We start from the raw sequence: 22,159 nt of genomic DNA, 5'->3' as shown, positions 1-22,159 counted from the left end.
AGCCCTAGAAATAAAAACGCAGTGGCCGATGTCCAATCACGTCTCTCGAAGTAGCGGGGCCACAGGACGGGCTCTGATTGGCGGATGCGCGTCTCCATACAAGCTGTTGTTATCAGCACGTGGATGCCTTAGTCCGCCCATACGGAGAACGACGTCTGACGGAGCACTGCAGAGGAACACTCTCGAACATCAGACAACAATGGCCAGAATCAAGCACCGTATACTACTACACGCTGTATCCTAGAATATCATAATTCACGCCATGCATCTGCCTCCCACGGCCAATGACAACGTCAAGTTAACCGCGTGCTTTGAATTCCCGGCCCACACAGCATGAACCTAAACGGCGCCATGGATACTACTACGGAGTAGCTCGATGCTACTATACAGATAGCAGATACTAAATGCTACCCCGGTCCATATTCATTTGAGATAGCAGTCTGAGCGTCCCGCTATCTGGCACGTTGTTCTAATTTCTAACCGGATTCTTCATAGTTCTGGTACCTGACAGTCGGGACTCGGTTAACGTGCATGGGTAGATAAAATCTTAGCCGCCCCTTGGTCTGTGTCTGGTGGTCTTTCTCTCATAAGGTATAATTGTGAAGTTCCTTTCTGGTGTGGGAGGTGACAATGCAGATTCTGGGCTTCATATCCGCGGCCCTGGCCGTCGCTACGACTACTACCACTGTAGTCGCAGCAGCGCAGTCGACCGCAGGCATTGAAGCGCTCGTTCAGCGCCGGCTGCCGCAGCATGTAGGCGATTTTGAGTTTAGTCTTGTCAACTCGAGCTCGTATTTGAGCGAATTAGCCTCTCTTGAGAGTACCAGCAACGACACCTACACCGTGTCGAATGGGCAGAATGGGAAGATTAAAGTCGAGGGTAACTCACTGAGTGCGCTCGCAACGGGGTGAGTTTCTTGCCTCTTAACTAGCAACTGGCAGCTAGGATGAAGTTCTGACTTAGGTTATACTAGACTGCATCGCTATCTCGCTGATGTCGCCCATGTCGATATCTACTGGTTCATTGGCAGTCGGCTGGATGTGCTTGATGGGCCGCTTCCGACTTTGTGCCAGCCTTTGACGGGGTCGAGCATTGTGCCTTATCGGTATCATTTCAACACGGGTAAAATAAATTTCCTTGCATCTAGATACTGCAGACTGGGCTAACCTAGTAACATAGTAACAACATCCTATACTAGCGCTTTCTGGTCCTGGGAGGATTGGGAATTGCAACTCGACTGGATGGCGCTCCACGGCATCAACCTACCCCTAGCTTGGATTGGCGTTGAGAAGATCTTCATCGAAGTATTCCAAGAAATCGGGCTTACCGACGCCGAAATCTCGGACTTTTTGACAGGACCGGCATTCCTGGCCTGGAACCATCTCGGTAACATCCAGGGCTCCTGGGGCGGCGAATCTCTGCCGTTTTCCTGGGTTGATAGTCAATTCGAGATGCAGAAGAAGATTGTCAAGCGCATGGTGGAGCTCGGCATGACGCCGATTCTGCCCGCTTTCCCGGGCTTTGTTCCCAGAGCGATTACTCGCGTGTTCCCAGATGCGAATGTGACTAATGGGTCAGCTTGGGAAAGGTTTCCGGCTCTGTATACTAATGACACGTTCATGGAGCCGACTGATCCGCACTTTGCGCAGATACAGAAGAGCTTCATTGCGAAACAGACTGCTGTGTATGGAAATGTCACCAACTTCTACACTCTAGACCAGTTCAACGAGAATGACCCGGCGTCAGGTGACATAGATTACCTGCGTAATGTTAGCCAGTCAACGTGGGAAGCGCTCAAGGCCGCAGATCCAAGTGCTATCTGGGTGATGCAAGGATGGCTGTTTTCCAGCAACTCTGCGTTCTGGACGGACGAGCGCATCAAAGCGTACCTGGGAGGTGTGACGGTGGATTCTGACATGTTAATTTTGGATCTGGCATCCGAGTCTGTGCCTCAGTGGCAGCGCACCAATTCGTACTACGGCAAACCATGGGTCTGGTGTGAAATCCACGACTACGGCGGTAATATGGGATTCTATGGGCAGGTCATGAATATCACCGTCAACCCTATTGCTGCTCTGCACAATTCAAGCTCCCTAGTCGGCTTCGGTCTTACCATGGAGGGCCAGGAAGGTAATGAAGTTGTGTACGATCTTCTGCTGGACCAGGCCTGGAACGCGACTCCCATCGACACTGCTCCTTATTTTCATGACTGGGTGACTGCGCGGTATGCGGGCAGCAACTCGATACCGGATAGCATCTACACTGCCTGGGATACGCTGCGAACATCGGTCTACAATAACACCAACCTCACCTCCAACGCAGTGCCCAAGGCAATTCTCGAATTGATCCCCAGCACATCGGGTCTGATTAATCGCACCGGCCACCATCCGACAACACTCAACTATGACCCCAATGACATGGTCTACGCATGGACCCTGTTCTACGATGCCGCTTTCCAGGACCCTCTCCTCTGGCTGAACCCGGCCTACGAATACGACCTGGTCGACATGACTCGCCAGGTGCTGGCAAATGCCTTTATCCCCATCTATGAGAACCTCGTATCAGTGTATGAAAGCAACCAAACCACGCCCCAAATCGCAGTCGCAGGCGCCACTCTACTCGATCTCCTGTGGTCATTGGATTTCGTACTAGACACAAACGAGCATTTCCAACTGTCCACCTGGACGTCGGCAGCGCGTGCTTCCGCCGCTGGAGAACAGGACAGCAGCATCGAGAGCTTCCTCGAATTCAACGCCCTCAACCAAATCACTCTCTGGGGCCCGACGGGCGAAGTGTCTGATTACGCGTCCAAGTCGTGGTCGGGACTGGTGTCGTCGTACTACATCCCGCGCTGGACCAAGTTTATTGAGTATCTGGCAGAGACGGATGTGGCGGATTACAACCAGACTGCGTTCAAGGATGGGTTGTTGGAGTGGGAGATTGAGTGGCAGAATGACACGATTGCGCAGGCGTTCTTCAAGCGTGACGGTAATACGACGGCGCAGGCGGCCCTGCAGAGCGTGGTTGGTCGGTGGGCGGATGTGTTTTCCGTTTGAACCGTATAAACATCGTAGAGAAGTTGACATGGCTGTAAACTAGAAGACCTGATAGACTTGATAGATCTAAAAATAATTTTATGAAGCTTTTTATCCGCGCATAACCATGGCCGCTGACGTCACCCTGTCCGCTCACCAAGAGAGCAGCAGATCTTAAGGGCACGGCAATGTCAATCAGACGCTATTCCCCATCATCATTGGTTATGCCACTTACTAACTAGCTAGACGTAAGTTTCGTACTAACCGTCGCAGTGATAGTGAGGATTCAAAACTTGGAAGACGTCGAACTGCGCTCTCTGTCAGGATGAGATCATTCTGCCCCTCCAATGTGATTGATATGCTTGCCTTTCCCTTTCTTCAGGAGGGTTTGATGTAAGTAAATTTTTTCCCCCCCATAAAATATCAATATCAATTGAGACGTGGTTCCCATTGTGTTTTACTCGTAGTATCCATAGTATCCAACCATGGTACGTCAACCCCATACGAACCATTCCCCCAAGATCGATCTGACTAACGGATTATAAGCCCGCCATCATCCTCCCCCGGCAATCCACCACCACTACCTCCGACAATTGCCCCAGCACGCTTTCCGGCGGCGCAATCGCCGGCATCGTCCTGGGCACAATGGCCGGCACGCTGCTGCTCGAATGGCTGATTCGGGCCTGCTTCTGGCCGGGGGCTCCTCTCAACAAGGACCCTGAGGACGGGGGAGTAGTATACTCATCGACAACCACGTCCCCGGCATCCTCACGCCGTACTCGTCGTTATAGTCAGCGCGGTGCTAATGGGTATGGGTATCGGGGTTCAGGCCCGGATTATGTGGAATACGTGGAGAAGTCGCCTGTGAGAGGCGCGAGAGTGACGAGGAGCAGGAGGGGAAGTGTGGCGAGTGTGTCGAGGCCGGAGAGGGTTTATGTGTCTTCTTCTTAAATGTTGGGGTGTGTGCTTGTGTGTTTGAATACCCAGGTAAGAGGTGGGCTGTGTATGATGCTCAGCCTGGGATGTATGTTGATATGAATATAGCATTGTATTTGATATTGTAATTGGTGGGTTGACTGTTCTTTTTTGTGTGCTGCTGGTTATCGCTATGGTTGTGATTGATACATCAGCGAAATAGCGAATATCATGTTTGAAGTCGTATGTAGCATTCCTGAGCTGGGCAGAGTCAGGAAATCCAATCAGAGTATGCGTATCAGCAGGCACTGCAACTTGACATTGCGTTGCCAGGCTCGGCGAGAGTAAAGAGGTTGTTCTGTATACACGATATAGCAATCCTTGTTCCTGGTGTTGTTGTTGGAGTGTCGAGTCGAGTCGAGACTTGAGGAGGCAGGCAGGCAGTCCCGCAGTAAGCCTAAAAGCTAAGGCAGCAGCACGGTGGGTCGCGACAACGACGACCGACGCCCGCAAGTCGGCAACAACCATGCAAAATACTTATTATACAGATGAGGACCCCGAGTTAGCGAGGATAGACACACTCAGCGAGCGCGCGCAGGTGATGCATACTTCAGGACGAATCGTCACCGGGCAGCTCGCGGATTCTGTCGCGTTGTGGTGATCATGCAAGTACCAGCCATGCTCCTATTAAAAGGTGCCACAGACTAACAGATCAGACCCATTCTACTCTTTATCACCATAATCCTCGCATGGGTCATGACCATGACTGAGTCCGTGGCAATGGCAACGCGACAGCAGGAATCGCATTGGCGGTATTCGACCGTGACGGGATATTTCCTGCAGGATGATGAGGGGACCGATTCAGACAAATTCGATTATGTATGTTTCTTTACAGGACAACTTTTGACGGTTTCTAATACCTTTGGACAGGTATCTACGAACTTCGGTCTTATCAATCGTACATATGATCATGACCAAGAGCTAGATGCACGGCATGAAGAAGAGGAAGGGGGGAAAACGCAATGGCAACGCTTCGAGCATCAAATCCGTGCAATGAACATCGAAGTAGACCCCAACACTCAATATAAAGTCCTCTACCTGGGTAGACATGGCCAAGGGTTCCATAACGTTGCTGAGAGTTGGTACGGAAGTGAAGCCTGGGATGTGCGTTATCATTCCTACATCTCCTAACTGCTCAAGACTGATGAGAATAGTGCTACTGGTCTCTCCTCGACGGCAACGAGACAATGACCTGGGACGACGCACGATTAACTGAAATCGGCAAATCGCAGGCGCAAACCGCAAATAATGCATGGCGCAGACAGATCGAGAACAAGATCCCTTTCCCTGAGACGTTTTATGTTAGTCCCCTGAATCGCTGTCTGCAGACGGCATTTATCACTTTTGATGGGTTGGACAAGGATATAGTCAAGCCGTTTCGGCCGGTTGTTAAAGAGGTGCTTCCCCCCTCCCCCCTCCCCCCCCCCTTTTTTTTTTTTTTTCTCGCCTTGGTCATGATTGTGTACTGGACGTCCTAACACCGTCCCGTGCAGCTGGTTCGAGAAACGTTGGGAATCCACACCTGCGACCGCCGCTCAAGCAAAACGGCCATTGTCGAGGAGTATCCAGAGTACATTATCGAAGACAACTTCTCGGAGAATGACGAGCTCTGGGAAGCGGAGTGGCGGGAATCCGATTCTGCGCGGAATGCACGAATCAAGAAATTTCTCGACGACGTTTTCTCTTCTACCACTAATAATAACGAAAACGATAATAACGACAAAAGCACCCAATTCATCTCCATAACCGCGCATTCCGGCGCCATCATCTCGATCCTAGAGGTCATCGGACACAGGAAATTTGACCTACAGACTGGCGGCGTAATCCCAGTGCTTGTCAAGGCGGAACGGGTCGCCGGCAAAGAACCAGAGCAGGTTATTGAGCCGCCGACGGGCATACCTGATTGTCGGGATGGTGCTGTGAAGGCTGCTGCTGGTGGAGTGTCGTTGCAGGTTAGAGAAGTGGGAGTTGATGTGTGATTTTATTTTCACATTTATATTTATGATAAAAAAAAGAGTCATTCATGATTCCTATTTAACTGCTAGAGACCAATTCTACAATCCTCATCCCTAGTTTCTTCACTGGCTAACTACCAAGTACAAACATTCCTAAACTCCTATCCAAACCCCCCCCTCCCCCCTCCCCCCAACTTGCTCTTCCCTTTGGTAGTTCTAACTATCGCCAAATCAAGCATTAAACGGCAACTCAAGCCCATCCAAAATCTCAAGCAGCGTATCCTCATATCGCCGCTGCTCAGGGCGCATGAATCTTTCAACATCCCTGTCCCCTGGGCGATCCCTGGTAGATTCGACATAACTGCTGTTGTTCTTCTTTTTCTTCTTCGTGTCTGGCTGGTCCTCCTTGTCACTAGAGGAGTCGGCGGGGGGTGAAAGAGCGGTGGGAGATGGTGCTGACGTTCCTACAACACCGGCAGCTGTACCAGTAGCCGCGGTGGTAATTCGAGTACGAGGCGTCCCGAAAAAGAATTGTCTGTCGAAATCGCTTAGTGCAGAGGGAGTAGTAGCACCACCAGAACCTGGACTAGCTGCCCCAGCGCCACTAGCAGAAGGAAAATCCTGATTGAGCACAAAGTCTATGTGCATCGTGTCTCTGGCGCGTCTAGCTCGAGCTTGAGTGGTCATCTGCTGAAGCTGTTGCTGCTCATGGTCGCTGAGAGCAACCCTGGTGCTGTTACTGCTGAAGCGGTTTCTGCTGTTGAAGAAGCTAATATTGGTCTCTGCATTCAACGCTGGTGTTTCAAGATAGCGATTTCTGGTCCCTCGAGAGCTGATAGGAGTGGCTAATTGCTCGGCATCGGCAATGCCAGATCGGACTGGTAAACGATATCTGCCGATGCCAGAGGGATTGTCTGAATTCGTTACTGAGCGCATGGTGCTGTTCATCAACGAGTTGGGGTTGCGAGCGTTGCTTCTGGTCATAAGATGAGTATCGGCGGTAAGCTCAGCGGATGAATGAGTTCTGCTAATTTCAGTCGCGGCTGGATTTGAGCTTGAAGCGGTTGTTGTTGTAGTAGCAGCAGCAGCAGAAGAAGTGCTAGATCTCTGGTTCTTCTTCTTGGTGACTTTGCTGGTCGATGCTGATGCTGATGCTCTGGTATTTCTCTTGGGTTTTTTTGAAGCGGCGCTGCCAGTAGAAGTGCTGGAGCGTGGTCTGTCGATTGGCACAATGCCCAGAACCACAGGAGGTGATGAACGTGTTGTTGCTTCATCGCTTGCTACTGGTCTTCTGGAAGTGCCGTAGAGAACGCGAGGCCTTGATGGTGACGCGTTCGTGCCCGTGGTTGATGCATGGCTAGATGACTCGCTCATGTTTGGGAGCGTTTCGTTTGCTATTCCAGGACTTTCGTCACGGACAGGATCGTTTGATTGTGACGAGGAGGACTGACTCATGGCTGTTCAGGGATTTCGATTGCTAACTGAGTAAGTGGCTGGTGAAATTTGTCGTCTGAACCACTCCTTGTGCAATCTGTGGATTCAATGATACAGACGAGAAGACGATTGACTCCAGAACAGGCCAAGCTTGTTCTCTTCAGTCTTCACAGACGAGGAAGATTGGCTGTCCAAGCCTGAAACGATAGGTAGACACGGTAAGCGGAAGGAGAAGGATGTGAAAGGGCTGGAGCTGTCGATAGCAGAAATGATGAGGACAGAAAAACCCGTCCAAGCTTCACGTCCAAGAGAGGTGGGATGTTTTTGTAACAGGGACAAGCTGCCTATTAAACCAAGTTCGACGGCGGTACCAAAAGCGGTAACCATGCCAGTTTACTTTAGCCAGAACAAACGGGAGAGGTCGGTATAATATGGAAAATGCCATTATAGCAAAGTAAGCTGGTTTCTATAATACAGTCGGTCAAGTTGATAATATATGGAGACAAATTACTAAGAGAGAGAAAAAGAGAGAGAGAAAAAAAAAGACGTTTACCAGCTGTAGTACTGGTTCTGAGCCGAAATAGGCCGGTCTGGCAACTGCACCCACAGCATGGATTTGCGCTGACGCTTCGCTCTTGTCTCCCTGTCTTTCCATTCTCTAATCCTGGTCTTCTCCTCTTTGAGACGCACTGACAAACCAGTGTAAGGCAGGCGCAGCAGATTAATCTTTCCTCTCGCCCGATGGTCGTGCCCGGTATCAAATGGACCTCGGTTCACCCATGCTTCTGCGATATAGATCGAAGTCGGGTCTGTAATAGTCTTCTTGGTGCCGTCGTTAAGGATCACTGTAATCGGGTTGCTTTTCGGCGCTTGGTCGCCTTCCTTGCCCAGTCCCATTCCATACCGGACGATAGCCGTGTTTTTGGCGAATTCCAGATGCTCCATGACATCCTTGGCGACCTTCTTCTTGCTCAGACGCATTTGCAGGATCGCCTCATCAATGTTCTTCCCTGCAATCTGTCGTGCCAAGGGACCCAATTTCTTCACCGAGGTCTTGAACCAGTGAGACTTGACAAGCGACTCGCGCTCCGTCGCCATGATTATCTCTTTCTTCGTCAGACGACCTCGTTTCCGGATTTCGCGTGTAATCATCTTGCGCTCCCACCGCTTGCGTGCTTCGGGCCTGGGATCGAGGACCATCTGCATATTACTGTGCAATCGATCTTCGAGCCGAGAGGGCCCAGTCTTCTTTTCTGCCTGCTCGGCTTCCTCGGTCAAGATCGGATCGTCGGCAAAAATGGAGTCTGTACTTAGTGTGCCCTGTCGTTGGATCTGTGGAGGTTTCATGGGTTTTGGTGCCGGCTTCTCGGAGTGACTTTGTCCCTTGAAGAGACGCTCTCTGATTGACGACATGAAAGAACGCCGCGGCCGACTTGACTCTTCTTCCTCTTGCCCATCTTTCTTGTCTATTCCGCTCTTCTCGCCGGCGCGCAGTGGTGAGGTGTAACTAATTGTTCGTTGGGCCGCCCAGGTAGCTGTAGTGGAGCGCGCTGCTGAGTGTCAGTCGAAACGTCGAATACACCGATAGATGCAAAAAAGAAGTCAGTAGAAGGAAAAAAAAGACTTACAGCCCCGTACCAGCTGCCTGTAGGGAAGACCCGCACCCCTGGAGGCCATGATGATCTGCAATTGATGGCGGTTAAGTTGAGAGACTTGGTGTATTTTTGTTTCGTCGTTGAAGCAAAAAATGAGGCCAGTCCTTTGGCTTGGCACGGGGAAGCGGTGCAGAGTGCAAACAGAGCAAACACACTGGCCGGAATTCGGAAGTTGCAATTTTTGAGCGACTTTCCCGGTCCGGCGCATTATTTATTGCAGTATTATTTGCATACAACTTACTACCATCCATCGCTCTTATAAGAATCTCCTTCGCCTTGCACGAGACATGGCGCCGTCGAAACAAATCACCGTCACGCCCCGATATCTGCTCCCTCGTCTGACGTGGAATGGGACCCCGCGCATCACCATCACCGCCGTGCAGGGTGCGCCGGTTTCGACTGTTCGACCTCACAATCAGTATAACCGGGCCGATGAGTATCATATAGGAAGTCGCAAGTTCCATGTATCAGCAGACATCGTCCGAAATACCTCTTCCTCTTCATCGTCGTCGTCTTCATCATCGGCGCGCTTCTCCCCCTCCCCCTCCCCCTCACGACCTTCCACCAGCCCTGGCAATAGCACACCCATCCGACACAATGGTGTCTATGTTGCGGCATTTAAACCAGCACGACGCGCATTTCATGCATCGGCCGTCATGCGCCGCGAACATCATTTTGATACATTAAAGTTCGTGCAGAGGCTAAAAGCCGAGGGCTTCAGCGAGGACCAAGCTGTGGCCATGATGAAGGTGCTTAATGATGTGATTCAAGAGTCGATCCAGAATCTCACAAGGACCATGGTTTTAAAAGAGGGTGTGTAGTCTTTTTTCTTTTTTTTTCCTTTTTTTCTTTGATATATGATTTTCGGATGGAATTAAACCTAACTTGGCTTCTACAAACTCTCAGACACCGAGCGGGCTACATATACACAAAAAGTCGATTTTGCGAAACTGCGATCCGAATTACTCAACTCCGACTCGACGGAAGCACAATTAACCCGTTCGTCTCACGAGCGAATAGCCGCAGACTTGGCCAAGATGAACTCGCGATTGCGGGACGAAATTGGACGCACACAAGCTTCGGTGCGACTGGATTTGAATCTAGAAAAGGGACGTATCCGCGAGGAGGCTAATAGTCAAGAAATGCGGATCAAGGAGACGGAGACGAGGATTGAGCAGGAAGTCGCTGGGCTGAGAGAGCGGGTGCAGGCTGTGCAGCAGTCGACTTTGCAATGGCTTGTGTAAGTTGCATGGCCCTATTTGTCAATCATCTAGAGGATATTCTATATGCTAACCTTTGTTTTTAGTGGTGTTTGCACCGGTACTGCTGCTCTCATTGTCGGTGCCTGGCGCTTGTTGATGTGAGAAGTGTCGAATCTATAATTGATGCATAGAAGAACTACTACACTCTTTATATTCTTGTGTTTTCTTCTTCTTTCTCCTGTTTGTACAACAGTCAATACTAGAATAATGGTCAGTACGCTTGATATAGCTCCGTACTTTCAATAAAAAGTCGAAGAGATACATCAATGCCAGATGAGCCCTAGCCCTAATTAACTAAACCAAGTGAGAAAGTATGCGTATCAACTGGTAATTTTCTTAGATCTATGCATTCAAAAATCAGCAATACCTGATTTGGTAAGTAGGGAGTAATCACGGTAGTTGAGGTAGCCGCATTTCAAGCCGCATTTCTAGATTGAAATCAAAATCTCCTTCGTCAAAATTATGAAACGACAAAAAAGAATGAATTTTCTAACCGATCATGTTACTCTCATATCTCATCTCTATTTGGATGCTCACGGCACCAGCATTATCCGACCTTGAATTCTGCAAACATATCGATTTGTTGCTGGATGCCACCCAGCCGATTGGCATTCACATGGGCTTCGATACAATGTCTGGCCGTCCCTTCCTCTCTACATTTGTCCGGCAAACAAATTCTAATGTGTCGAATACCTACTGATATATAAACAAAATAGCTCCGCTGCTTATGCCCATTCTGCCAACAACATCAGTCTGTTGGGCGTATTACACGTCCGACAAAACCAAACTGAAAATCTCCACGAATACGCAAATTACACCTATCGACTGCGAGATGAATACCACAAAGCTGTGTACGGCTATCTCCTTGATAATCCTCCAAAGACTGGGATTGTGGGAATTGCGCACTCGCATGTTCTGGCCATGTCTACGTTATGGACGAATATGGTTGGAAACTCGAACTCCGGGGGTATCAAGTGGCTTGATGCAAATTTGAGCACTCTTTTCAGATTAATTTATCACTATCTTTACCCGTCGAGTCCAGTCAATTCAGCCTCAAATGTCGGACAGGAGGAGTCGACCTTGGAGTTCTCTTTCCGGCAATCGAATCATATCAACAAGTTGACCTCTGCATTTGAAGCAATCAAGTCGATTGCGTGGGAGAAGCATCAGATAAATATAACCTCAGCAAATATTATAGCCCCAGACTTTTTTAACGATTCGATGCGCTTCATCCTCAGTCAAGCCGCCGGAAAGGCCGATATACATGTCCTAGGGACGAGTAGCCCGAGAGAAATGATAGATGCTTCTCTCGATTTTTTAGTCGACAACGCTACCAGGGACATGGTACAAAGGACAGATAAAAATGTTCTGATTATAGATCACGAATTTTTATACGTTGATATTCAACCGGCGGGCAAAATGTGTGGACCGCTCATTCCGCTATATAACCAAGGAGCGCACTATATAACATATGCACTTATGAACAAAACTATAGCTGAGGATGAGGATATACGACAGCAGATTAATCAAGGTGCATCTGAGGTGACTCTATACAATGCTATCTACGAGGCAAGGCTGCTCATACGAGATAAGTGTAATCATGAGGATGATTACTGTGATGAATGGGAGCTTGACTTGGATGGCTGGTGGGCTGGAGAAGAGAAGCGTGCTGTCCTACGACGAGAGGATGTTCAAGCCGTGGACGAAGCGTATGTTAGCTATATAACAAAGTGGCTAGAATATGCTGTGTCTGCAGCGAGAAGTGGGTTTCTTGAAACCATTCCTTTTTTTAACGACGATGATGGAGCTGACAGTAACTGGCTAAACAGAGTGTACAAAGCAACGTCTATCGAGGTGCCAAAAGTGTTATCAAAACGGCGTTGAATCTGACTACAGCGAGGATATTGACGCTGTAGTGATTCTGGAAAGTCACGGGGATGCTCGTCTCATCAAACGAGCTGTCGAGTTGGCTATTGGGGAGCATGTTGAGTTGGTTGGTGGCGGTCCAGGAAATTCCACACTTGTAACTGAAGCTGCTGCTCGAGCTGCATTTCTAGCTAGAGAGAGGATAAAGGATGGATGCTTGGGACAGAGGTCCGGTCATGATGAGTTATAGTCGAGCTATCTTGTCAAATATTTGGAAATGTCATGATTAATGTACCCTGTCCAATAAAGCTAACAAAGCCCAAGACGAAAGGGACTAAAGGATTGATACGAATTCCATAGATAGTCCTATAAATACCTCTGCCAACAGATGCTTGGGTTCAGAAACATATCATCGGAGTAAATACAAACCACCAGTAACAACTTCTTCTTCTCATCGATCTCATTCTAATATGCATTTTGGCGCAGTTTCTCGTAAAACTGAGGCTGACAGACATCGAGATATCATGGGATATGAACTCTTATTGAACGAATGTGTAGCGCTGGCTTAATGTTATGTGGTGCAGGAGCGCAGAGTCCCGCAGAAAATCATACATAATCTCTTCATAACTTGTCCACTACAGGTACCTAGGTAATTCACCAAACCGCATAATTGAATTATTACCTGGGTACTAATCAGATAGAATTGTGGTTTTACAGAATGTTGAATGCGATATAAACGCTCTGTACCTATGTACTATGTAACCATCGTATATATACTTGAAGTATAGTAGGATTATTCAAAGTAGAATTCAACTTCTAGTCCAAAACAACCACGTTCTTACCATTGCTCTTACCAGAGAGATATTCCTGTCGCATTGCTTCAGCTTCCTCCATCTTCCACTCCTTGACTTGAACATGTAGATTATTCTCGTGGAATATCTTCACTAGCTCCTGAGCCTCAGCCGTATCAGAAACCAGAGATCCAATCAACTTGATATCTTTGTAGATTACAGTGTTATAAGACATTGTAATTCCTTTCTCAGGCTGACCCAGAAGCACCATAGTTCCGTGTTTTCTCGTGAGAGCAGCTGCAAGCTCAAAAGCGTCAGGATGATCTGTTGCAAGGATGATCGCATCGAGTCCCCTATAGTTAGGGTCATATGAACCGATGCTGTCAATCTTCTCCAGACTTTTCTCAACTGGATCAGTTGCCAGGATCAACGCGTCGGGACTGTGCTTGTAGGAAGCGACTGCATCTAATGCTGACTGCTTGACGTCGATTGCAGCGACAGAATAACCCTACATGTTTGAACACCCGTGTCAATTGATTGCATGTTACGAGGATTTTGCATGATCCGGTTCATCTTACCATACATTTGGCAACTTGAGTGCCAATATGACCAAGACCGCCAATTCCGGCACACATTAACGGCGCTGCCACCTTGAATTCCATACCGTCTGGTAGTATCACGAGAAACCGAGCGTCTCTGGTAACGCGATTAGTCGTTTTCAACATCCAAAAGAATATGGGTATGGAGATAGGTACTCACGCGACCATATACTCTGCCCAGGCGCCATCCGTTGTGATGCCCTTCATCAAAGGAGCATCGCAATAAATCGGCAAACCTGCTTTACAGTCCGCGCATTTCCCTATATATACATATATAAAGAATGAGAACACAGTTACTTCCTCCCTTTTATGGCACTACTTACCGCAAATACTGTCAAAATTAATGCAACCAACACGATCACCTTTCTGGAAACCCTTTACCTGGGAGCCAACTTCTTCGATAATGCCAGCCGGCTCATGAGAGCCGATGAATGGAAGCGGAGTTTGGAATTCATTGTTCAACGCCATGAGGTCTGTGTGGCAGAAGCCAGCGGCCTTGATTTGCACCAAGACCTGGTGCGGCTTTGGCTTTGGAACTGGCACCTCGGACACATGATACGGGGCATTGTATTCCTGGATTTGGATTGCTTTCATAGTGGGTGGTGCCATATCTGACTAGGTACGTCTGGTGTGTACTCGATAGGAATATTTGAAGTCGGGTTGTATCAAGTAGATACGTAGAGTGGTCATGATCAACCGGGTAATGCCATTCCGCCAGGCGCTTATATTTATCGTCTTCGTATAGCTCGGTTTAGACTTAGAACCGGTTTTTGTATGCACGTCTGGACGATGACATGTAGATTGTTCAATGCAACGACCTCGAGATCGGGCATCAGTTTCGTGCATGGGTGGTAAGTTTGCTATGCATGCAACTTTAGAAATTATGAAATTAATCCGATGTTACATGGACTACTTGGATCAGTGTCCAATGTACGACAGACAAAACCGATATCACGTATTGTGACTTCAACGAGATGACCCCTTAGCCAGGTTCTGGAGTAACTAGACATAGCCTGAATGGCAGCAACCACCATATTATTCATCATCTCACGCTTTGCTTTTTTTTGGAACTTTATATATCGGATCTGGTTTACTTTCAGATTCCGAGTAGTTAATATGGTGGTATTTTAAGGCCTTGTGATTCTATAATTTGTATGGGATTGATGCTGCGTATTCACACCAAGGGGTGGGCTGGCACGAGCGATAGTAGAATGTATCTCAGTATTATACAAGACAAAACTTTTCTATCCAATCAAATGCAGAGATCCCTCATTTCCTCTGAGCACGCTTACCACGCTTTCTTGTGGCGGCGGTCGTGGTAGATGCCCCTGTGGAAGCCTTCACTTCACTATCAGCCGGAATATCCGCCTCATCAATGTATACATACTCTGAGCCTTCTTCAATGACTTCTTCAGACTCCTTTGCATCCTTCCCTCCAGAAACACTATCAACGATCTTACCATACAGCCAACGTGGTAAACGAAACATAATCGTGTTTTGAATTCTTGGACGTGGAATCTCATTGACATCCAGTAAGAACTCCTGCTTCTCGCCATCTTCCGTCTCTTCTTCTAAAAAGACGTTTCCAATGGAGTCGACAACCAGAATCTTTCCGTTCTCTGCATGGACACGTTTCTTATTGCCAGAGGCATATGTAACAGTCTCGGTGACGGGCGTAGATGTACCGGAGGCTGCGGACTCGCCTGATCCAGCTGCTTTATTCCCTTTTTTGCTTTCCTTGCGATTTTCACGCTCCATCATCCGCTTTTGTCGACGATTCAATGCCATGGCAGCGGGAGATTCTTCTGCTTCCGTTTCGGGGGCTGGTATATTCGCATCGAGACCAGGGATACCGCCCAAGGCTCTTTCGTCTCCCCAAGCAGCTTTCCTAGCGTGACGAATATACTTTTCCATAAAATCCCGTTGTCGTCTGTATGAAAGCACAAGAGCGATGTAATGGCCAACGCCGCCAAAGGCAACAAAAAGGCCGAGCAAGACAGTTCCCAGACCAGGGCGGAATCGAGAGTAATAGTATCCGGTGCCCTTCCACACGGGGAATCCATGCCTCAGAAAATGATCATATCGTTCGCGCAAGGGACCACGGAGGATGTTGGCAACGGCGTTTAGTCGAGCAGAGCGTTCGGTTGCTTCTTTCACGGCATTGGCGATTTGGCGCTCCGAGGGGCGGGACACTTTTGCACCTGCCTTGTCCCCTTTCGTTTTGATATCAGTACGTTCTTTCCCGGTATTGGCGACCTGGCGTTCTGAGGGGTTTTTGGACACAGGTACACCTGACTTGTCCCCTTTCTTCTTATCAGTAGCTTGGTTCTTAGGACTGGCGCTCTGGCGTTCTGAGGAGCTCTTATCCTCCTTCTTCTTCTTATCAGTAGCTCGCGAGTTGTTTGCGATAAATTCTCGTTTCACTTTGTCTGGGTGAAGCTGCCTCGATTTCTTGCGGTAGGCCTTGTTAATATCATCTTGATTTGCGTTTGGTTTGACTTCGAGGAAGTCTGCAATGCAGTCAGCATATACTCCAACGCTAGGAAACAAAAATCAGAATTGCGAGTTACCATAAAACGTCACATTGGCGCCTTCCTTGGCTATGATTTCGTCTCGAATTTGAAAAATCTCGTGATCTATTTTGTTGTTAGCTTTCCCTCAAATCCAAGAAGACTGTCAACAGACCTTCTTTTGTCCATGCCGCGACCAGCGTCACGAGGATGGCCACAGCAAAAAGCTGGAAAGCTACGTGGCGCATGGTGAGAGCTCGAGCTCAAACGCAACACAGCGAAGTACACAGAAGGGTGATACTTGACAGTTGCTGTGGTCTAATCTAATTTATTTCGGTTTGAAGCTACCTGGCCTTACCGAATCTGGCCAAGCGGGGAAATGCCGATCAAATTTTATGCCTGAATGGTAGGGCATACACTACTATGCCTTAAGCAGTATAGCCGAAATGACCGGAGGTCGAAGGCTGCCTGAGGCCTCGGTCATCGATTACCATAGCTTCGTCGATCAGGATAGTTGAAGTAAATGATAAGTCGATGCAGGACATCTTGTGGTCCAGCCAATCTATATGCCTATGGGCTTGTCTTCATTCTACGTAGTATCGTCTCCTAGTCCTAATCCTCGGGGCTGCACTATTCCATTCTATGTAATATCACAACGAACAACGGGATCGACCGGTAGCCTTTTCGATCTTGGAAAACTGAGGGCGTGGAAGACACGTTCCATTTCTGAAGAGAGGTATATCGGAGCAATTCGCCATGTCTTGCGGAGATTATTCTAGTATTAGCTTTCAAGTGACACGTCAGCTCAAAACTGCTTGGCTCCGTCGAGGCAGTGTCATATCCGGGCATGAACTTGGCACCATATGCCCACCATGCATGCTGCTGGCTGGCAGTGGACCTCCGGCTGCGAGATTCAGAGGCTGCGTGGTTGTGATTGATTGAATCGACGGCTTGTTGCTTGCTGTCTGCTTCCGTCTGCGGGGTTGGGTGTGAATGAGTGAGTGAAAGCGAAAGGCCCGAAACAGAGCATAAAGGAAGCGTCAGATATTTAAGGCGCGGTGTTCCCCCCTCTTTTCTTTCTCCTCCTCCGTCCTGTTTGCAGCATAACCCGGCCTCCCAAAAAGGCAGGGAGGGGATGCTGGCAGTTCATTGCTTTTTGCAGGCAGATAAACGGCGCTAGTCCCTTTTGAAGGGGGGAGGGAATTTGGCAGCCGCGGATTGGCTCGCGGCGAGCCCCCTGGCGCCTTCCCCGGCAATTGTCCTTAGGCTTCTCTATTTTTTTATTATTGTTGTTTACCTACCCTCGCCACCACCACATCCTCTCACTGCCCAGCATTGATCGAATAGTCTTTTAATCGACTCAACTTTTTACTTCTTTTCGCCTTTTACTTGATTGTTTTCAATCTTCACTACCACGATCGCAATGGCCCAGTTCCAGTTCCCAGTCGAGATGATCACCTCGCGCTTCAGCGACCGCTTCAACAGCATGCGCTCGACCTCAGTGAGCTCGCGTTTCGCCAACTTGAAGCCGATCTCCGAGTTTCTGGACATCAAGCGTCTCTCCAAGCCTGCGGACTTTGGCGAGATCCAGAGTCGTGTGAACTACAACCTCTCTTACTTCTCCAGCAACTATGCCGCCGTCTTTGTGATGCTCAGCATCTACAGTCTGCTTACCAACCCCATCCTTCTTTTCGTGATTATTCTGGTCACCGGTGGTATGTATGGAATTGGCAAGCTGGAGGGCCGTGACCTCGATGTTGGCTTTTTCCGCGCAACCACCTCCCAGTTGTACACGACCTTGCTCATCATCGCTGTGCCACTCGGTCTCTGGGCATCGCCACTCGCGACTGCGCTCTGGTTGATTGGAGCAACTGGCGTGACTGTTCTTGGTCACGCTTCATTTATGGAAAAACCTATCGAGAATGCTTTTTCCGAGGAGGCGGTCTAGGTGGTCGGCCGCGAACTCCTTACGATATGCCCCGATGGGGAAGACCACCAGGGCTATGGCAGGGGAAACAGACTCGAAGGAGGGCAACCCAATGGGAAGATTTCGATGGTGTACGTTTCGAGGAAATTGATAGTGATAACGATGATGGGTACAATGGAATGGCGTTTATGGATTCTTCACCAAATCGTGTTCGATGGTATGGTAATAATAATGGGGGCAGAGCAAGCCCGCGCGAGCTTCGACTGAGAAACAACGGGTATGACTATGAAAGTGAGGTGTCAGACGGTGCGGATTATGATTTGGATGATGATGCGGACAGTACTGTGGCTTATGCAGTACAATTGGCGATGCGAGATAAGGAGGAAATGTTGGTCGAGAAGGCTTTAGAGCGAATCAGACGCGCCCAGATGCTTGGCAAGAAGAACGTGCGGCTCTCTAAAGAAGAGCTGGATGCATTAGAACGCAGACGCAAGGGAACGGGTGGCAGGAAAATTACTGTGCCAACAACAATTGGCTCGCCTGCTCGGTCCCGTGCACCTTCGATCAACGACATGCGGCCAAAAAGCAAAGATTCGTTCTCAAAGTCGTCTCCTAGGTCTGCTTCTGATTGGCGGCAAGGTCTACAAGAACGGTACTCAATGAATGACAAACGACCTACAAGCGGCGTGCACGCCTCTATGAGCAATAGTAGCCCAAGCAGCCCTTCGTCTCGTCCGAGGACCCCGACTATGCAATCGTTGCGTCCACAGCCTTCAAACGGCTCACCCTTGATGTATCAATCGGGTTACAACCAACGGTTCTCATCCGAGCGTGAGCTCCCCTTCATTCGTTCCTTGCCTGATGATCCTCAATGGGTCCCTCGGCAGCGCTCCTCGTCCAATTCATTACCATATCCCTACGACCCTCCTCTTTTCATGCCGCAGCAATACGGAGCTGGAAACCTGGATCCGCGGCCCGGCAGCTTTCAAGGTCGCCGATATGCTCCGGAGATGTCAACGTTCAATGCCAACTACTCGCCTACAGCGCAAAATCAGCCTCGTCGTGAAGCGGTCAACGCTCCTGCTCGTCGCATCCCTATCGAGTCTTCCGAGGACGAAGCCAGCAATAACAACGACGACAGTGAAAGTGACAATGACGACAACGCCGATGAAGGGGTGCAAGTAAAGGCCGTTTCACCGCCATCAGCTCCTCCCACCAACGCAGCGCGAACTGCGACAGCTAGTGGCGGTGGTTCCCGTGGGAGTCGCGGAACTCGTCGCCGTCGTGGTCGTTGATTGAAAGCCATGTCTTCCTTCGCGCAGCCTTTTTGATTTCTTCCGCCTAGCCTTTTTGTTTGGTGCTTTTTTTCTTCATTGTTTGTCATAGCATGCGCTATAATATATGTTATGGCAGGGCTTTTTCGTGTCATGGAGTTAATAGATGGCGGTCGCATTATGTATAGTTCTAGAGAATCCATTTCAGATTTTTGTATATACAGTGTTTCTTTTCCTTTTATTGAAAAATTCCGTCGCATTCCGAACAAGGGAGACATGTTCTGTCTGTATCCCGAGTGACCAGGCTCTGTTCTCTTTGCTAATTCCCGTGTTTCCGCTTATTTCCGCATATTGCCAATGGCCAGGGTTGGCATAGAAAGAGGAGTCCAGGCTGTGCCACTGCTCGGTGTAACCTGTATAGAAAGAACGAAATCCAGACGCGCAATAAGTGGCTGACTAAGATGTGCAGCCGGTGGATCCGCAACGTCATGATGGAATTTCCAATTTCTTTCTTTTTTCTCTCTCTATGAAGTCATTGAGTTTCCTTGGCTGCTGTTCTATTATAATCTTCTTGTCTCCTGCTTTTGCTACAGTGTGAGCTTGTGCTTCCTGTGCCGCGTGCTGCTACTGCTTGCTGCTGCTCCGGCTTGCTTCTCTCCCTGTCTTCCTAGCCACCACGCTGCGAGCGAGTATAGTATTACGCGTTTCTCTCACAAATTAACAGCAGTTGCGCGACAGTCTCAAGCTTCACTTCGGATCTCCGCGTGGTACTACGCTTCCAGCAATCCGCCAGCATGTGGATCATCTCTTTCTGGGTGTTCCCCGTCATCTCGGCCTGCATGTGGCTGGCCATGCTGATTGCCATGATATCGGTATGGGCAGTAGATGGAAAGCCACACTACTACAACATGCCAGCGACTCGAACGATCCCGTCAGTCTATATACACAATTTCCCCCTTTTTTTTTTTTGCAATAGGAGCATAGAAAGTACTAACCCCGAGATTTCAAAAAAATCCGTAGTTTCATCTCAGATATTGGAGCTACAGGATTGCAGCCCTTGTTCATAGCCGGTTCCTGCGTCACCGTCGTCTTTCTGGATCTCTCCTTCTTAGCGGAGCGATGGCTGCGACACTCGGGACAGCTGGCGCGGAATAAGGGGCGCTTTGACAAAGCATGCTCAATTATCTCTATTATCTTCTCTATTGCCGGAGCGGCCGGGTTGATTCTGCTCTCTTGTTTCAATGACAGGGATTATGATCGTCTTCATGATGCGTTTTTGGGCTTGTTTATGTGGGTTTCTTCTCGCTCTGTTGCTGCTCGGAAGTAGCTCTAACGACATAATTCTTATCACAGTGCGGCATACATCATCAGTGCTATCTTTATTTGCATTGAGTACTTGCGCATCGGTATCTTTTACCGCAGGCAGCACAGCATTCTTCTTATTAGCTTCTGGATCAAGATCTCCTTCGTTATCATAGAGCTCGCCCTGGCCATTGCCTTTGGCGTGTTGCACAATAATACCGACGAGGGAAACTCAGTCGCCATCATCGAATGGGGTATGCATTTATCATTAATCAGTCGTTCCAACCACATGCTAATTCTCCTGCTGCAAGTCATCGCTTTGGTATTCACCTTCTATGTCCTCTCCTTTGTCGTGGACTTGCTACCATCCGTCCGCACGCGCCGCCATGTCCCTCAAGGCGAGAAAATGCTACACATGCAACAAACCATGAGCTCCGGTGCAGCCGGTCAGCCGCAGGACGTCATCTACGAGGAGCCATTGACCACGGACTCCATGGGCGACAGAGGCAACGTCTACCGCGGCCATGTTGTCAATGGACGACAAACGAACGGCGCCTATCTGCCTCGAGATTTCTGATAAGATTCGTACGATTAATAGCGATGAAAGTGATACCCATTGATTCAGTTCAATCAATTCGATTTATCTGATTTGCATTTTTGGTTATACTTGCCCCATATATACAAATCCATTTTCTCACCGTGTCTCATCACCGATGGTCGTGAATATGGATAACAACCGGCTTCCTCCCGTGAACTAACGATTGACACGATCTTTTCTTACATATTGATCTCGCTTCTTGTTTTTATTATTCTTTTTTGTTCCAGTTCGAGCATCTTAAAAATGACGGCGTTTGGGTTACATGATACCTTGGGTCTATCAAAAGCAACAACAACAAGGTCCCCAGGGACTTGGGAATCGTGTATTATAGCCGTGTAGCGTATATCCTAGTTTTTGGTGGGGGTGGTATTACTAAGTCTGATTTCTTTTTGTGTTACTATTCCTTGCGTATTCTATTTAACCAGTATAGGCCACCTAGGTAAATCGATTATCAATACGTCGTTCCTTCAGATCTGGCTCTCTACTAATTGAATACCTAGGTAAAGGGTTATACAAACATTGAACGCAGGACGCGCTTTATTCTACCCTACAATGTACGGCCTTTTTTTTTATGTCTTGCGAGATGTCTGAGGAAAAGGGTTCTTTCTATGCGGACTAGTCATGTCTTCTAAATTCAAGACTTGGTGTTCTTTCGACAATAGATATCTTCTAGCCTGTGATAAACGTACGGAGTTGGTAGCGTTGAACAATTTTGGAGCAGCCCTCTTGTGATACCTAGGTATCTTTTTATTTTTATTTTTTATTTTTATTTTCTATTTTTTATTAAAACAAAGACACCTCGGATGCGCCCCCCTCCTGTTCAACTAAATGGTTGCTTCATACATAAAATTAATGAAGGCGTTCTTGAGTCATTGAGCCCATAAAGTCAATTATCTCGCGCCCATTCTGCAACACGCCCAAATTCAGCCTCGAGATCTTCGGATCTATTACCCCCCTGAACTTCCATATGATCAT

The 22,159-nt window shown here is 48.5% G+C and overlaps 10 protein-coding genes across 10 annotated transcripts; 6 read left to right on the top strand and 4 right to left on the bottom strand.

Moving 5' to 3' along the window:
* Nucleotides 1–630: 630 nt before the first annotated feature.
* On the top strand, nucleotides 631–3,057 carry UA08_02854 (hypothetical protein; the record flags this gene model as incomplete). Its single annotated transcript, XM_020264942.1, has 3 exons — nucleotides 631–908; nucleotides 975–1,123; nucleotides 1,181–3,057. The coding sequence occupies 3 exons, from the start codon at nucleotides 631–633 to the stop codon at nucleotides 3,055–3,057; spliced, it is 2,304 nt and encodes a 767-aa protein (XP_020121970.1).
* A 464-nt stretch (nucleotides 3,058–3,521) lies between these two features.
* On the top strand, nucleotides 3,522–5,990 carry UA08_02853 (hypothetical protein; the record flags this gene model as incomplete). The annotated part of the gene is made up of 10 exons (XM_020264941.1): nucleotides 3,522–3,524; nucleotides 3,583–3,946; nucleotides 4,024–4,060; nucleotides 4,167–4,194; nucleotides 4,327–4,402; nucleotides 4,500–4,549; nucleotides 4,663–4,830; nucleotides 4,882–5,115; nucleotides 5,166–5,312; nucleotides 5,505–5,990. The coding sequence occupies 10 exons, from the start codon at nucleotides 3,522–3,524 to the stop codon at nucleotides 5,988–5,990; spliced, it is 1,593 nt and encodes a 530-aa protein (XP_020121971.1).
* A 207-nt stretch (nucleotides 5,991–6,197) lies between these two features.
* UA08_02852 (hypothetical protein) lies at nucleotides 6,198–7,421 on the bottom strand (the record flags this gene model as incomplete). Its single annotated transcript, XM_020264940.1, has 1 exon — nucleotides 6,198–7,421. One exon carries the CDS (start codon nucleotides 7,419–7,421, stop codon nucleotides 6,198–6,200), a length of 1,224 nt encoding a protein of 407 aa, XP_020121968.1.
* Nucleotides 7,422–7,949: 528 nt separating this feature from the next.
* UA08_02851 (hypothetical protein) lies at nucleotides 7,950–9,077 on the bottom strand (the record flags this gene model as incomplete). Its single annotated transcript, XM_020264939.1, has 2 exons — nucleotides 7,950–8,950; nucleotides 9,029–9,077. The coding sequence occupies 2 exons, from the start codon at nucleotides 9,075–9,077 to the stop codon at nucleotides 7,950–7,952; spliced, it is 1,050 nt and encodes a 349-aa protein (XP_020121969.1).
* A 265-nt stretch (nucleotides 9,078–9,342) lies between these two features.
* Nucleotides 9,343–12,433, top strand: UA08_02850 (hypothetical protein; the record flags this gene model as incomplete). The annotated part of the gene is made up of 7 exons (XM_020264938.1): nucleotides 9,343–9,868; nucleotides 9,962–10,295; nucleotides 10,362–10,415; nucleotides 10,521–10,527; nucleotides 10,658–10,692; nucleotides 11,034–12,026; nucleotides 12,214–12,433. The coding sequence occupies 7 exons, from the start codon at nucleotides 9,343–9,345 to the stop codon at nucleotides 12,431–12,433; spliced, it is 2,169 nt and encodes a 722-aa protein (XP_020122428.1).
* Nucleotides 12,434–12,999: 566 nt separating this feature from the next.
* UA08_02849 (hypothetical protein) lies at nucleotides 13,000–14,182 on the bottom strand (the record flags this gene model as incomplete). The annotated part of the gene is made up of 4 exons (XM_020264936.1): nucleotides 13,000–13,482; nucleotides 13,553–13,670; nucleotides 13,734–13,833; nucleotides 13,897–14,182. 4 exons carry the CDS (start codon nucleotides 14,180–14,182, stop codon nucleotides 13,000–13,002), a joined length of 987 nt encoding a protein of 328 aa, XP_020122427.1.
* A 660-nt stretch (nucleotides 14,183–14,842) lies between these two features.
* On the bottom strand, nucleotides 14,843–16,331 carry UA08_02848 (hypothetical protein; the record flags this gene model as incomplete). The annotated part of the gene is made up of 3 exons (XM_020264935.1): nucleotides 14,843–16,083; nucleotides 16,144–16,209; nucleotides 16,259–16,331. The coding sequence occupies 3 exons, from the start codon at nucleotides 16,329–16,331 to the stop codon at nucleotides 14,843–14,845; spliced, it is 1,380 nt and encodes a 459-aa protein (XP_020122420.1).
* A 1,175-nt stretch (nucleotides 16,332–17,506) lies between these two features.
* On the top strand, nucleotides 17,507–18,031 carry UA08_02847 (Prenylated Rab acceptor 1; the record flags this gene model as incomplete). The annotated part of the gene is made up of 1 exon (XM_020264934.1): nucleotides 17,507–18,031. The coding sequence occupies one exon, from the start codon at nucleotides 17,507–17,509 to the stop codon at nucleotides 18,029–18,031; it is 525 nt and encodes a 174-aa protein (XP_020122419.1).
* Nucleotides 18,032–18,057: 26 nt separating this feature from the next.
* Nucleotides 18,058–19,305, top strand: UA08_02846 (hypothetical protein; the record flags this gene model as incomplete). The annotated part of the gene is made up of 1 exon (XM_020264933.1): nucleotides 18,058–19,305. One exon carries the CDS (start codon nucleotides 18,058–18,060, stop codon nucleotides 19,303–19,305), a length of 1,248 nt encoding a protein of 415 aa, XP_020122422.1.
* Nucleotides 19,306–20,078: 773 nt separating this feature from the next.
* UA08_02845 (hypothetical protein) lies at nucleotides 20,079–21,163 on the top strand (the record flags this gene model as incomplete). The annotated part of the gene is made up of 3 exons (XM_020264932.1): nucleotides 20,079–20,215; nucleotides 20,305–20,574; nucleotides 20,638–21,163. The coding sequence occupies 3 exons, from the start codon at nucleotides 20,079–20,081 to the stop codon at nucleotides 21,161–21,163; spliced, it is 933 nt and encodes a 310-aa protein (XP_020122421.1).
* Between the last annotated feature and the right edge of the window lie 996 nt (nucleotides 21,164–22,159).

The sequence above is a fragment of the Talaromyces atroroseus genome (assembly GCF_001907595.1).
Source record: "Talaromyces atroroseus strain IBT 11181 chromosome Unknown scaffold_2, whole genome shotgun sequence".
Lineage (NCBI taxonomy): Eukaryota > Fungi > Ascomycota > Eurotiomycetes > Eurotiales > Trichocomaceae > Talaromyces > Talaromyces atroroseus.
Note: the sequence above shows the minus strand (reverse complement) of the source record. Positions and strands in the feature narration are given on the sequence as shown.